Source organism: Mauremys reevesii, linkage group 9 (assembly GCF_016161935.1).
Source record: "Mauremys reevesii isolate NIE-2019 linkage group 9, ASM1616193v1, whole genome shotgun sequence".
In the NCBI taxonomy this organism is placed as follows: Eukaryota; Metazoa; Chordata; order Testudines; family Geoemydidae; genus Mauremys; species Mauremys reevesii.
In genome coordinates, this window is record NC_052631.1 from 5,488,194 (window position 1) to 5,502,083 (window position 13,890).

General features: G+C 47.6%; 1 protein-coding gene across 3 annotated transcripts in view; it reads right to left on the reverse strand.

The window, feature by feature from the left end:
* Window positions 1-208: 208 nt before the first annotated feature.
* IQCG (IQ motif containing G) overlaps window positions 209-13,890 on the reverse strand; it is a 34,856-nt gene continuing 21,174 nt past the window's right edge. For all 3 annotated transcript variants that reach the window (XM_039487614.1, XM_039487615.1, XM_039487616.1), the window contains 5 exons: window positions 7,698-7,859; window positions 7,014-7,088; window positions 4,488-4,619; window positions 2,116-2,217; window positions 209-503 (listed from right to left, as the gene is read on the reverse strand). In XM_039487614.1, coding sequence (XP_039343548.1) covers window positions 366-503; window positions 2,116-2,217; window positions 4,488-4,619; window positions 7,014-7,088; window positions 7,698-7,859 — 609 coding nt within the window. In that variant the 3' untranslated portion in view covers window positions 209-365. The remainder of the gene's footprint in view (window positions 504-2,115; window positions 2,218-4,487; window positions 4,620-7,013; window positions 7,089-7,697; window positions 7,860-13,890) is intronic.

Genomic DNA, 13,890 nt, shown 5'->3' on the forward strand with positions numbered 1-13,890 from the left:
TGAATTATACCCAGATGACTAATTAGTTTAAGGCTGCAGAAAAATCTTGAGGGCCATATCGTTCCAGTGTCCTGTGCTCTCAGGGGAATAATGTGTGTGCACAGCACAAGGCAGATTAAAAATGGCAGTAGCTGATTGCTAAGCTCTAGTTACCTTGAGCTGGAGAGGTCAGACCTGTACAAGAAACTTCATCTTAAACTTCTTCCTGTCAAGAAAATGAACTCCAGCCTGGCCCAGAGCCCTGGCCCTGAACTCTGCTGAGGACTTTATTTTTTACTCTGTGCACACAAGCCAGTGTTCCTCCCTGGCGAGAGCCCAAACTTCCAGGGCCCTGTAGGTCTAATGACAGCAGGAGTCTATGGCCATCACTTCTTTTTCTTAGCTCCAGCTTTTCCCTTTTTCCCTTCGTCTTTGCCCTTTGGCTCGTCCTCTTTAGACTTCTTGAGGGCCTTATAGGGGCCGATGTTATGGCGAACCATTGTGCCTCTCCACCAGGCCTGGAGCTGGAAGCAGGAAAGAAGGAGAGTTAGTTTTCCAAAGCAAGAGTCAGATTCTTCCCTGTTCAGAGCGGCTGGTCTTGGGGAAGTCAGCTGCCATGGCGACATGCCTCCCCCTCCTGGGGGTATCAAGTAGGCCCCACTGGCTCAGTGATGTGGGACAAGGGACGGGCTTTCTGGTTGTCTGATGTTACGTTTATGTAAAAACATTACAAGAAAATCCAAATTGTGAACCTGAGAGTGCCAGGGAATATGGCTCTGTGACACGTTCTGATCTCCATCCTACTCGAGGCACCGGCTGGAAGTGCCGGAGCCTGGATCCCGCCCTAAGTCTGCTGTCTGCCAGCTTCTCCTAGGCCAGCAGCCTGCTGTCGGCTGCCAGTGCTACTGGTGCTGGCTCCGTATGCACCAGCCCTTTGCCTTGGAAACATTCCTAACGTAAGTGCTTAGATGCTAAGGTGATGGGCGCTACAGAAAACCCCTTGACAGATTTCCATGCAGTCTAGATTATAGACTAGCTGCTTTGTATGCGGGTTTACGGGCTGCGCCCTGCTCAATTGCTAGCTCAGTGTTTGTCAATCAAATAAAAGCCTAGAGTGGAGGAGACTCCAGAGAGTCCTTCCGGCAACAGCAGAAAAGGCCCGACTCAGTGTTCCTGTTTTTTTCTGCCTTAACTTAAACATATGGTATGTTCACATGGAATCTCAGGGCTGGAAGGGACCTCAGGAGGTAACTAGTCCAACCCCCTGCTCAAAACAGGACCAATCCCCAGACAGATTTTTACCCCAGTTCCCTAAATGGCCCCCTGTCACAAAGAAGCAAACAACGGGCCCAACGCCACTTGCCTTCCTTTTGCAGGTCATCTTTAAATCTTCTTCTCTCATTAGCTCTTGGGGCCGCATTTTCAAAAAGTCCGATGTGCACACGCAGTTGCCCACCTATGCTGGGCCTGCACATGTAATCGGTACTCCCATCACCCACTGTTTCCGACATGCCCGTACTTGTTCTCTGCAAGTACTTCAGTGCTACTCTTCTTAACCACATTAAAAAGAAACCCAGTACCAGTGGCCCTGGGAAAGGCCAGCGGGAGGCAGCTTGAAAGCAAGAAGACCGCCAGGTACAGTGTAGACTGTGGCACCTGCTGGAAAGGGACCGATGTCCTAAGCTGTGGCAGGTTGGGCTCCTCCCCTGCGCTTCCTGGCCTGTGGGATAGTCTGTGCTGAGCGTTTGTGGGATGGGGTGGGGGGCGGTTCTTGTACTGGTGGCAGGGATTACATTGCAACCCTCCCTCTGTGGCATCCTCCTCACTGCACAGATGGTGTGAGGGACAAAAGGCCCCCAAATCTTCACTCTGGGAGCCAAGACTTGCCCTTTATTTCCTTCCCGATTCGGTAGGTGGCTGTTAACTTTGTGGCTGCTCTACCCAGGGAGGAACTAGAAGGGTGGGGAGAACAAGCAGCAGCTTGGACATGCGGCAGACACCTCTCCTCTCCCCAGCCCAATGGCAGCGCTTGCCAATCCCAGGCCCTGCTGGCCAAACCCTTCAGTGCGTCTTGCTGACTGAAAGGAGCCCCCTCGCATACAGATCATTCATGAGCCGTAGCACTTTCCCTTTTACCTTCTTGACGCTCTTTAATTCCAGCGCATCCTGCTCCACCTTTCTTCTCGCTGCCTCCTTTTCCACCCGATCCTCCATGATGGCTTGTTCAAATAACCGGCACTGCAGAAATGCAAGAGACGCTCTAGAACGGGGTGGGCAAACTACGGCCCGCGGGCCGGATCCGGCCCCTCAGGGCTTTGGATCCAGCCTGCGGGATTGCCCCCCGTGCAACCGGGGCCCCACACCGCTCTCAGAAGCGGCCGGCACCGCTTCCCTGCAGCCCCCAGGCGAGGGGGGGCAGAGGGCACCGTGCGTGGCCCTTGCCTCTAGGCACCGCTCCCCACAGCTCCCATTGGCTGGGAACGGGGAACTGTGGGGGCAGTGCGCAGCACTACCACCCCAGAGCCGCTTTAGGTAAGCAGCGCCAGGCTGGAGCCTGAACCCCGCCTGCACCCCGCCCCCCAACTCCCTGCCTGCACCACACACCCCTCCTGCACCCCAACTCCCTGCCCTGAGCCCCCTCGTACATCCCGCACCCCTCCTGCACCCCAACCCCGACCTGAGCCCCCTCGTACATCCCGCACCCCAGCCCCCTGACCTGAGCCCCCTCCTGCACCCCGCACCCCAACTCCCTGCCCTGAGCCCCCTCCTGCATCCCGCACCCACCTGCACCCCAACTCCCTGACCTGAGCCCCTTCCTGCACACCACACCCCCTCCCACACCCCAACTCCCTGCCCTGAGCTCCCTGCTGTACCCTGCACCCCTGTGCACCCCAAGCCACTGCCCTGAGCCCCCTTCTGCACTCCACACCCCTTCTGCACCCGAACCCCTTCCCTGAGCCCCCTCATGCACCCAGCACCCCGCCACTGCCCCAACCCCTTGCCCTGAGCCCCTTACTGCACACCCCACACTCCCTCCCACACCCCAACCCCCTGCCCTGCATATAATTTCTCCACCCAGATGTGGCCCTCGGCCCAAAAAGTTTGCCCACCCCTGCTCTAGAACATGCTTCGCTTAGAAATGGACTGAGGGCATCATGATGTCTTTGAATTCTGGAGCTCCCTGAACAAGGCTTGTCCCTCCTAGCTACTCCATGGGGGCTGATGTGCAAGCCATGGGCCTTTCTCCCTCGGTTCCTTTCCCTGGGCTGTCCCAGCTCTGCAGCGCACATGCTGCGTATAACTCTGTTCCCCATCATAAAGCAGTAAGTTGCCCCATTAACTGAAACCTTTCACTGCCTGAACATATTGGACCCGCTGATGTTATGCTGCAGAAAGCGTGTCTTGTCTGGCTTCTGGTGGAACAGGTGTTCCTAGCAAGTCACCCCAAACACATGGGGACGTGGTAGAATGATTGGGACGCAGGGATGACACAACTGGCCTAAGTTTTACAGGCAGAATGGAAGATGAGTTGCTCGACAGGGCAAGGAGTTGAGTGTCGCCTAACTCCACAAGCAGGCGTTTAGAACTCAGTAAACTGAAGTTATGTCTCCACTGCCCCGCAGTTCTGAGTACCGGGGTGGGGACAGATAGTGTGCGCTAGTGTAACCCTCTTCAGCAGGACTACGTTAATGTGAACTAGGAACCTTTTAGGGGGAAAAAACCAAACTACTTCTCTAGGAAGTTTTTACATGTTTACAAATCCTTGCCATGTAAATATCGGAAACAGAACAATCATTACAACAGTGAGCTTTTGTTGAGAGATTCTCCAGGAACATTGTCATCAGAACTTGCTGTTTAACGGGGTGTTACCAGGGTTCAGAGCGAGCATCATTACCGCACCTCCAATATGTCATTTCTACTGATCTGATTAGAACTAGGAACCTTTTAGTTAATGCCCACGGGGGGAATTACACACAGCTGCTATTCATGCCCCCACAGCCCGAACTGCAGGGCAGCTGACAAGCCCTCAGAGATAGCCCTTAGTCTGCAGCAGCCAGCGGTCACTGGCAATGAAAGCAAGCGTGTTAATTCCACGGAGCCCTCTCCCCCAGACCTGCAATAGCTTGTGTGAGCCAAGGTGAGGCACACACTGGGAAGGGAGTTTGTCCTCCCTTGCCCCTCACAAAAACCCTTCAATTACTTGCCACTCGTACGCCCAAAACGGCCACAGGAAAAACAACAAACAATGACCAGAGTCACATGCAGAGAACAGAGGATTCATGCCCCCTGTGGCTCCCTCCTGACACCACTTGCTGTGTTGTTCCTGCCTATTCTATTGAACAGCTCCATGGTTTCTCAATCTTTTCTTTCCCGTAGTTCTCTTCCCTTGTTCTGGGTGAATGAAAAGAGTGAGGGTGGGGAAGTGCCCAGGGCCCAGCTTTTGGGATGCTGTCTGGGCAATGAAATGCTGGGTCACTGAATCCTTCAGTCCACTGCTGATCTCATACCTGCTTGGCTAGTTCCTGCAGTGCTGCTAAATCATTTGCCTTGGATGCTTTTAGAGTGTTCAGTTCTTGCTGTTTAGATTCCGTGTCCTTTTCATACTTCTCCATCCAATATTCTAGCTTCTCTTCCAACTTCTGTGTGGGAGACATACTGTGACACTTAGCACAGCAGACAGAACGCACCGGGAAGGGTTAGTAATGCTACTGACTCATTGCTCTCCTCTGGACTCTTTCCAGTCTGTCCACATCTTTCCTAAAGTGCGGTGCCCAGAACTGGTCACAGTCCTCTAGCTGGAACCTCACCAGTGCCGAGTACAGTGGGACAGTTACCTCCTGTGTCTTATAAACACTCTTGTTAACACACCCCAGAATCATACTAGCCCTTTTTGCAGCTGCATCACATTGATGACTCATTCAGTTTGTGGCCCACTATAACCCCCAGATCCTTTTCAGCAGCACTACCACCTAGACAGTGATTCCCCATTTTGTAGTGCTGCATTTGATTTTTCCTCACTAAGTGAAGTACTCTGCACTTGTCTTTATTAAATTTCATCTTGTTGAATTCAGACCAATTCTCCGGTTTTCCAAGGTCATTTTGAATTTTAAACGTGTCCTCCAAAGTGTTTACAGACCCGCCCAGACTGGTGTCATTTCAGATTTTATAAGCACACTCTCTACTCCAGTATCCAAGTCATTAAGGAAAATATTGCCTAGTACCAGACTCAGGACTGACCCTTGCAGGAGCCCACTAGAGACGCCCTCTCCATTGAACAGCAGACCATTGGGAACTACTCTTGGAGTACGGTCTTTCAACAGGTTGTGCACCCACCTTATAGTAATTTCATCTAGACCCCGTCTCCCTGGTTTTGCTTATGAGAATGTCACATGGGACTGTGTCAAAAGCCTCACTGAAATCAAGATACATCACATCATCTGCTCCCCCTAATCCACCAGGCTCCTAAGCCTATCAAAGAAGGCAATAAAGGAAGTGAACACTGGCTGACAGAAAGCCAAGAGAAGGAGAAGGAGTGAGCTTCAGCTTTGGACCTTCGTTGTCCTAATCCTGAGAGACGTCCTGACCAGACTGAGCCAGAGACAGGAACCCTGATGACACTGTCACGTTCACTGGCTCTGGCTAAATCCCAGAACACAACCTGGGATGTGAGACAGTCTCTCACACACACATTCTCTCTCTCTTTTTCCTTCCTTACCTTCTTTCTTTCCTGTTCCTCTCCTTTTGCTGAATAAGAGTCTGGCTTAGCTGGCCAAGACTGCATATTTTGCAACGCTGCTGTAATCTTGTGACCAGAAAGGGAGCTAAAAGCAATGCCCTCAACAGGCTGATGCTGGTACAAGTTTTCCAGCTCTCAGAATGGCTGATAAGACCATGTGCTGGGCCTGTGTTTGTCCAGCTGTGAGGTTGCAAGTGAAAGTCAACTCCAGAGACAGACACTGCATTGTCTCTTTTCCCTTTTGCTTGTGTTTCTTGTTTTGCCTTCAAGGCAATGGGATCGGACTTTAACAACAGCAGGGACAGCTCCAGCTCATCTCAACTAATGTCTCTCTCTTCTCCAAAAAGGACAATTATTACCATCTTTAACACCACCTTAGAGACCATCAGACATGGGTTTTCTTCTTCTAAAGACTCTCTACAGCTTAAGGGAAGGGAACAAGGGATGTTAAAATTAAAACCTTACTTAATATCTTACATTTCAAAAGCTTTACCTGCTTCGCCTCCTTTTTCTGTATCTTTAATAAAAGGTTATAAAGGATTTTTTATGGTATGTTTGCCATGGTACTAAGCAGGCTGAAGTCTCTATAGAGCAAACCCTGAACCTTGTCCAATGCTGTTTAATGTTGAACCGTTTCAGGGTCATGTTAACACCTTTGACTCTTTGGGTCCTTTCTTCCATATAAACTAATACAACAGACATTATGGATCGTGGGCAACCTGAATATATATAACAGACATTATGGATTGATTGCAACCTGAGTCTATCAAAAGAGGTGTGGATCGGTACCCCGCTGGATTTCCTCCTGAGCAGACAGGCTACGATAAAGCAAAACCCGATTGGTGGCTCTATAATGTCTTTCCTTGCCGCCAGTGTCCTAGTTTACAGGTGCAGCTCCTGGGCCTGTGAAGCTGTAGTTATATTGCATGTATTAATGCCAGCTCCCGACGCTGCTGGAAGTCTGACCTGTTTGCAATGAATGTACTTAGGGCTTTAAGTTAATCAGCTGAACTTCTTGTGGTGGGGGGAGAATCCACAGCATTTGGATGAACAAATCTGTCCCATCTCAGTTTTGATTTGGAGAAATATATCCAGATTTAAAATAATCCAAAATTCACGTAACCAGTGTTATGCTTTGGCAGCAAATGGTAATTCTAACAACAGTCCTGAAGCTGGTTGAGGGACAGATGGACATTAACTGTTTTCCTTAAGACACTAACTGCCACCCTAGGAATAAGATTATGTAATTTTTATAGGTTGCTTCCTTAAGTGCTAATTGAAAACATGAGTCACCCACCATCTGTTGTTGCCTGAGGAAATTTTCAATCTCCACGTGGACTCTAATCTCCTCATCAGTTTTGATCCTCAGCTTCTGTGATCAATAAAGACAGAAGAGGTCAGAGGCTATCTTGGCACGCACATATGCATACACTGCGACGAGGTGCGCCGGCGTGTGACTGCTCGGAGAGATAAATGGACAGCACGTCTGAAAGTGACGTGCTCTTGCTCTGCAGTGTCAATAAAAAGGCAGTTCTTCTATGTAAGAGAGTGAACTCTAGGAACGAAAGGGTGGTGGGTGAGACGGAGGAGCTTGTGCCACCTGTGTGTAAAACAAATCGCTCTTTGCATGCTGAGTTACATGTTGGCTGTTTGGTGGCAATGCAATCTGCAGTCAGCCAGCTCTCGCCTTACTCGCTGGAGATACTTTACAAACAGGGGTGGCTCCAGGCATTTTACCGCCCCAAGCACGGCAGGCAGGCTGCCTTCAGCGGCATGCCTGCAGAGGGTCGCCTGCGGGAGGTCCGCCGAAGCCATGGGACCAGCGGACCCTCCGCAGTTAAGCCGCCGAAGGCAGCCTGCCTGCCACCCTCGCGGCAACTGGCAGAGCGCCCCCCAGTGGCTTGCCGCCCCAGGCACGTGCTTGGCGTGCTGGTGCCTGGAGCCACCCCTGTTTACAAACAGGCCTAAAGACAGAGCTTACCTCAATTTCATTGAACCCGTCACTCTCTGCATTGCTGCACTTTTTCTGGGTCTGGTAGACCTGGAGCTCTGTGTCTTTCTTCACATAGCGGCTCTCCATGTCTGTCTTGGCCTTCATCTCTTGAAGCTGGTCTTTGAGGTATGCAATCATCTCATTCCGGTTCTGAGGCATAGGCAGGAGGGAGGGGCATATGGGGGGGTATAAAAGCGAGCTTCAAAATGCAAGTCACCTCTCAATTTCTTGTGCCCACTACTCCAGGCAAACTCACCTGTGTCCCACCTCACATGTTTAAAAATCATAGGGCTGAGGGCTTCTCCCCCTCATCAAGGCAGGGGGCTGGTGCTGAGTTATTGACTCTGGGTCAGAATTACTGACTCTGGGAGAGAGGAGAGGCTGAGAAGGCGTTTGCTCTCCACACTCCGTAGGGCCATGTTCAACCCTGGTAGCCTCCATGTTACCTCATCCTCCCCCCTCCCCCATGTGTCAGAGTGTCACCTTCTGATCATAATGCCACTGGCCTCAGCAGAGCTCCCAGCCAGGAGCTACATCACGATAGGGTTACGGCACTGAGTAAAATACATCACAGTGAGGGTGTAATTATCCTCCAAGCAAGCACTGCAGTCTAGGAAGTGAAAGAATTAAAGTACTTCATTACTTAAAAGTACGCTTGAAAGGGCTGGATTTTTATGAATAAATTGCAGTAAATGTTGATTTCACTGTACACAAACACAGATGAAAAATATGTATATAGGTAAAATACAGAAATGCTTCTGCAGAAAGTCGAGTTTGATATAAAGATATTTACACTGTATATTCTGCATGTGACATTGACAATTTGTTTTTGAATGGTTATAGGATTTGGTTTTTGGAATCTCAACATTTACTGAAATTAAATAATTGTTGTCTGACCATCCACATAATTTCCCACAGCTCTGAACACCAAAATTGTAAACATTAAAAAAGGGTTTAAAAATAAATATCAATATCTATTGAAATTTAAAAAAAAGAAATAGACAAAATGAGTTTTGCCAAACCCACTTAACAGCAATCAGAATATGCTAGGGGATGGAAATTCACACCTAAGGTACCCAACCTTAATTCTGCCCTGTACTGACACCATATTTGTTCCCATAATATAAGAACTAGGGACCACCAAATGAAATTAATGGGCAGCAGGTTTAAAACAAATAAAAGGAAGTTCTTCTTCACACAGCGCACAGTCAACCTGTGGAACTCCCTGCCTGAGGAGGTTGTGAAGGCTAGGACTATAACAGGGTTTAAAAAAGAACTGGATAAATTCATGGAGGTTAAGTCCATTAATGGCTATTAGCCAGGATGGGTAAGGAATGGTGTCCCTAGCCTCTGTTTGTCAGAGGGTGGAGATGGATGGCAGGAGAGAGATCACTTGATCATTGCCTGTTAGATTCACTCCCTCTGGGGCACATGGCATTGGCCACTGTCGGTAGACAGGATACTGGGCTGGATATGGACCTTTGGTCTGACCCAGTATGGCCGTTCTTATGTTCCCCCAGAGTGTTGTCCAAGTTCAACATGAGCTTCAAAGAGAAACTTAATTTTTAACCAATTGTATAGAAGGCAGCAAACAAAGAGGGCAGGTGTGATTATCTATCTAGAGGTTGCAGTGACAGACAGGTCACCAGGACACCTGGCCTCTAGAGCCCTGATTCAGGAAGGTATTTAAGCACTTGCATAACTTTCCGTAGTTCCATTGATTTCAATGGCTTCACATTAGGCATATGCTTAAGTAGTTTCCTGAACTGGGCTCTATATCTGGCTCTGCCACAGACCCCTGTGTGAGCCTGGACAAGTCACAACCTCTGTGCCTCTGTTTCCCCATCTATAAAAAAAATGACATCTTGGTTGTGAGGGCGCTAAGGTTTAATTCTTTAGCTTGCACAGCATGTTGGGCTCCTTGCATGGAAGTTTTTGTGTAACCAGAGAAACTAAACAATTGCAAAGCAAATTTAAGAATAGGAGAAAATTGACCCTTGCTCTGTTCATATGTGCCACTACTTCTTGGAAAGCTTATCAGGGTGGACACTATACGTTTTGTTGCAAAAGCATATGCTCTGGGTGAGTAAGGAGTGCTGAGGGAAAGTAGCTGGCTATGTGCTGTCACCCTTCCCTGCTCACTCTCACTACAATGGAAAGCTGAGATTTCCAGATGCAAGTTGGGTCTGAGCGTGCTCCCCTGGCAGAAGGGACTCCGGAGTTGAAAGGGACTGAGCTGATGTCTGTGGCTGAGTGTGTTTCAAGATGTTTGAACGCACTGGGGAATTGAAGAATGATTCAGTTTAGGATTGGGCTTTTTAGTTTTACTTGGTTTCTCGGGGTAACAGATGAAGATTAGAAATGCAGGATCGTAACTAAACGAGAATTCTCTTTAATATGAAAAGCACAAGACGTGCTAAGAATCTAAAGGTCATAGCAGACTAGTTTGCAGTTACGCAAGACTGAGCTTAATGCATCTGGTTTTACTTCTTGTGCCCCGTGCCTTTGATTACTCAATCAGATGCTTCCTGTTTGCTTGCTGTCATGTTACAATGGGTTCAACATTCATCAGCTGAAGCTTGTGGCTGAAGATGAAACACCGAAGTGCTGCTATTATTTAAGTGATTTGAAGCCCACAGAAAGGCTCATATCTTGTCACTCACGCACCATCATATTCCTTAACTGCATAAACATGGAAAGATCCCACAGGAAAAAGCCTGCTCCATAGCACTGTGTTTAAAGGCCATGAGTCATTTGAAAAGAGTTCCTTTTCAGAAGAGTTTGGAACACTCAAAGGGAAAATCCTTCCTCCGCGCACGTGCACACACACACTCGCTAGCCCATCAGATATAGTCAGGGAAAGCAAACTCTGTTATAAGGCTCAGGACCATTAGGGCCCTTGGATGAGGTTTGTGTGTGTGTTAAAGTCATGCAGCCACAATTGTTTTATGGTTTCTCAGCCTGAAGATCGTTTTACAGCCCAAATTGTCATATGACTTGAGACAAGTGATTTTATAACAAGCAGAGACATGACCTATTTATGCTCCATAATATACCAAGGTTATCTGGTAATGGCTTGTATTTTCTTCTGTGAAACAATGCAGGAGGTGGGGGGTGGTTGTGCTTCCAGCAGACAGAAAGGGGAGCTTGTCACAGGGCTGCATTATCAGTGGTTTTCAACCTTGTTTCCTTTTGCGGACCCCTAAAAAATTTCGAATGGAGGTCCAGCTCAAACCCTTCCACTGATAGCAACTGCAGCAGGGTCACACACAGAGAGGGGGTCACTATGGTAAGCAAGCCCCAAACCATTTTAAGGCCTTATGAGTTAAAACTGACACCTTGAATTAACATATGATGTAAGAGCGGCCATACTGGGCCAGACCAAAGGTCCATCTAGCCCGGTGTCTTGTCTTCCGACAGTGGCCAGTGCCAGGTGCCCCGGTGGGAATGAACAGAACAGGTAATCAAATCATAGAATCATAGAATATCAGAGTTGGAAGGGACCTCAGGAGGTCATCTAGTCCCACCCCCTGCTCAAGGCAGGACCAATCCCCAGATATGATCATCTCCTGTTGCCCATTCCCAGCTTCTAGCACCGCAAAGGCTCCTAATAAACAAATAAGCCACAACCACCCTTCTCCTAGTCCTGATCCACAGCCCTGTGTTATCCCAGCCCTGGGCTCGGCCCATACAGAGCTCTGCCAATACCCCTCTATCCCAACCTGCAATCCCTTGCTCTCCCAGCCCCAGGATCTCCAGGGTGGCTCATACAAAGCATATACTTGGCCCCACTGTAATTATAGACACATTCTAACTACCCTTTTATAGAACAGGACTACACCAAAAAGGGCTGAAGTTTGAAACGTGCCATGGCTCCAGCTTTCCTTGAAGATTAGGCCCATTCTGTGGCTTGAAAGAAACTTTTTTTGATTTGCCAGAGACAGCCCTGTGAAAATGGCCTCGGGCTTCATCCAGAGCCCAACAAAGTCAATAATAGCCTGTCCATTGACTTAAATGAGCTCTGGATCGGGCCCATGCTGAGCATGCATAGTAGGAAATGTCCTTAACTCTATACAGGTGTATACTTAGGTAGAGAAAGAATGTGCTTGCGGGTGCCATTATTTAAATGCATACTTGTTTTAAGGAAACTGCAAACTCCTAAAGCAAAGCCAGCAGAGCTTGTGAAGTCTGTAAGACACGTCAGTCTGGATTGTTTCTTTCCCTTTTTAAAAAGCATTAGGAAATTAAATCCAAGGAACAGTTAATGTAACACTAAGGCTATAACTGCAAGGAATGAGGAGTTGCAGAACAGCTTTCTCAGGGGACAGACCAAGATTGTGGCATGAACTCCCATAAGAACTAAGGACCATCACAAACCTCACCACCTTCCACTTCAAGTTCAAGGCAAGTTTCCATGACCTGGCTGCTCTACAGGAAACGCATGGGGGTGGGGGTTGTAAAACAAAATACTACACGGCACACATTTCTCTTCCCTGCAAGAGGATGAGAGAACAAACGTGACAAATGTTGGTCATGCTACTCTGAGCACCTTCTAGTAGTGCATTAATATTACGGTGATGAGCATAGTATAAGAACCTCTACAGAAAAGAATGAATAAAAGCTAAGTATCCAATCTAAATGTTAACTTGGTGTGCATATAACCTACTCTCCTGCACACACCACGTTATATTCTTGGTTTTCTGCTAAAGGTATGTAGCCTACTATAATATTTATTGCTCCAAAATGTATACCGTAAAATCTACAGGATGTTTAAAGAGTGCAGCTGGACCTAAACGTTTTCATTGCCTGACTTTTTGATACTGACAGTGCAACCTTACGGTTACATTAGCACAGGTTTTGGCATTCAATAGTTAATAATCATAATCTGTGTAGAATATCACCACTTCATCAATGACAAAGTAAAAGGAAAATGCTACAAAAAATAAGTGACCACTGCAGCAGCTCTAGCTAAATGAATAAATCTTACTCCTAGAGCTGAACTAAAGTGATTAATGATGCTGGTGCACAAAGAGAAGGGAAAGAACAAAACGAGCCTTGTTAATTTCAGCTCTATTAGAAATACAGGTGAATGAGGAATCAATGTTTGCCAAAAGGACAGAATCAGGAGGGAAGAGTATTTGAGACTCATTACAGAGAATGAGAAGAGAAAAACAGCGGAATAGCCCTGTGAGTTATTAGTTAGTGTCTTGTTAAGAACAAACGCAGCTCAGAACAAGAACATACAAGGAACAAACCCAGAACAGGGAATTTTGTTTTCTGAATCCATTACTATACCTGCTTGGTTTTGTTTTCTCTTTCACGCTCAGTCCAAAGACTGGAGACTGCCATGGGGGCTTTAGTCCCTACCTCCCTCTGTTGTTGCTGCTCAAAAGGCTCCATAATCAACATGCTTTTTTTCCTTTTGTAAACTAGTTGGCAATGTGCCAAATCATGAAAGTCTCAGTAAAGCTGCCTATCAGAAATTCCTCAATGGAATGAACAGAAATCATTCTCCCAGGGAGACCTCATCGGAGCAGGTTATTTTTTAGCAATGGGAAGAAAACAGGATTTGAAAGTAACTTCATCTTGATTTGTTATCAAGGATCAAGCTATAGGGAAACCCAGGAAGAGGAGTTTAAGCTGGAAGGAAAACGACTGCAGGCCACACTCTGTGAGGCTGATTGCAAAGACGGAAGAAAGGTACGAAAAGATCAGAAGGTAAAGGCTGAAAACCAGAGAATCATCACCTACAGCAAACGCAAAAAAGTTTAAGGCTGAGGCCAAAGAAAGCTCCAGCGGGTGAGGCACGTTTTCTAGTACTGGGAAGAGGAGTGGAAACTACCTTAAAACAGAAAAGCATGTGTAAGTTGGGCATACAAACACTGTTGGGCTTCTACAGCACTGACTTTGGCACCAGCTCTGCTCCTTATGTGGGTACAGTGCATGGAGAGCTTCCCAGCATTACCCTATGGGTGACCTGAATCTGAACGGGCAGAGACAACGTGCACTAAGAAATGGACAAAATATAATCCTCAAGTAACTGCCACACTACTTGAGGCCAAATGAAATAACTAATTTATTTCTTCTAACTGCCAAACAGAGGTCAACAGACTTTTAAACTGTTCCATTTCCCCCTTAGGGCCTGAATATAGGCTTGAGTCCAGTTTCAGCAGCAGAAAAG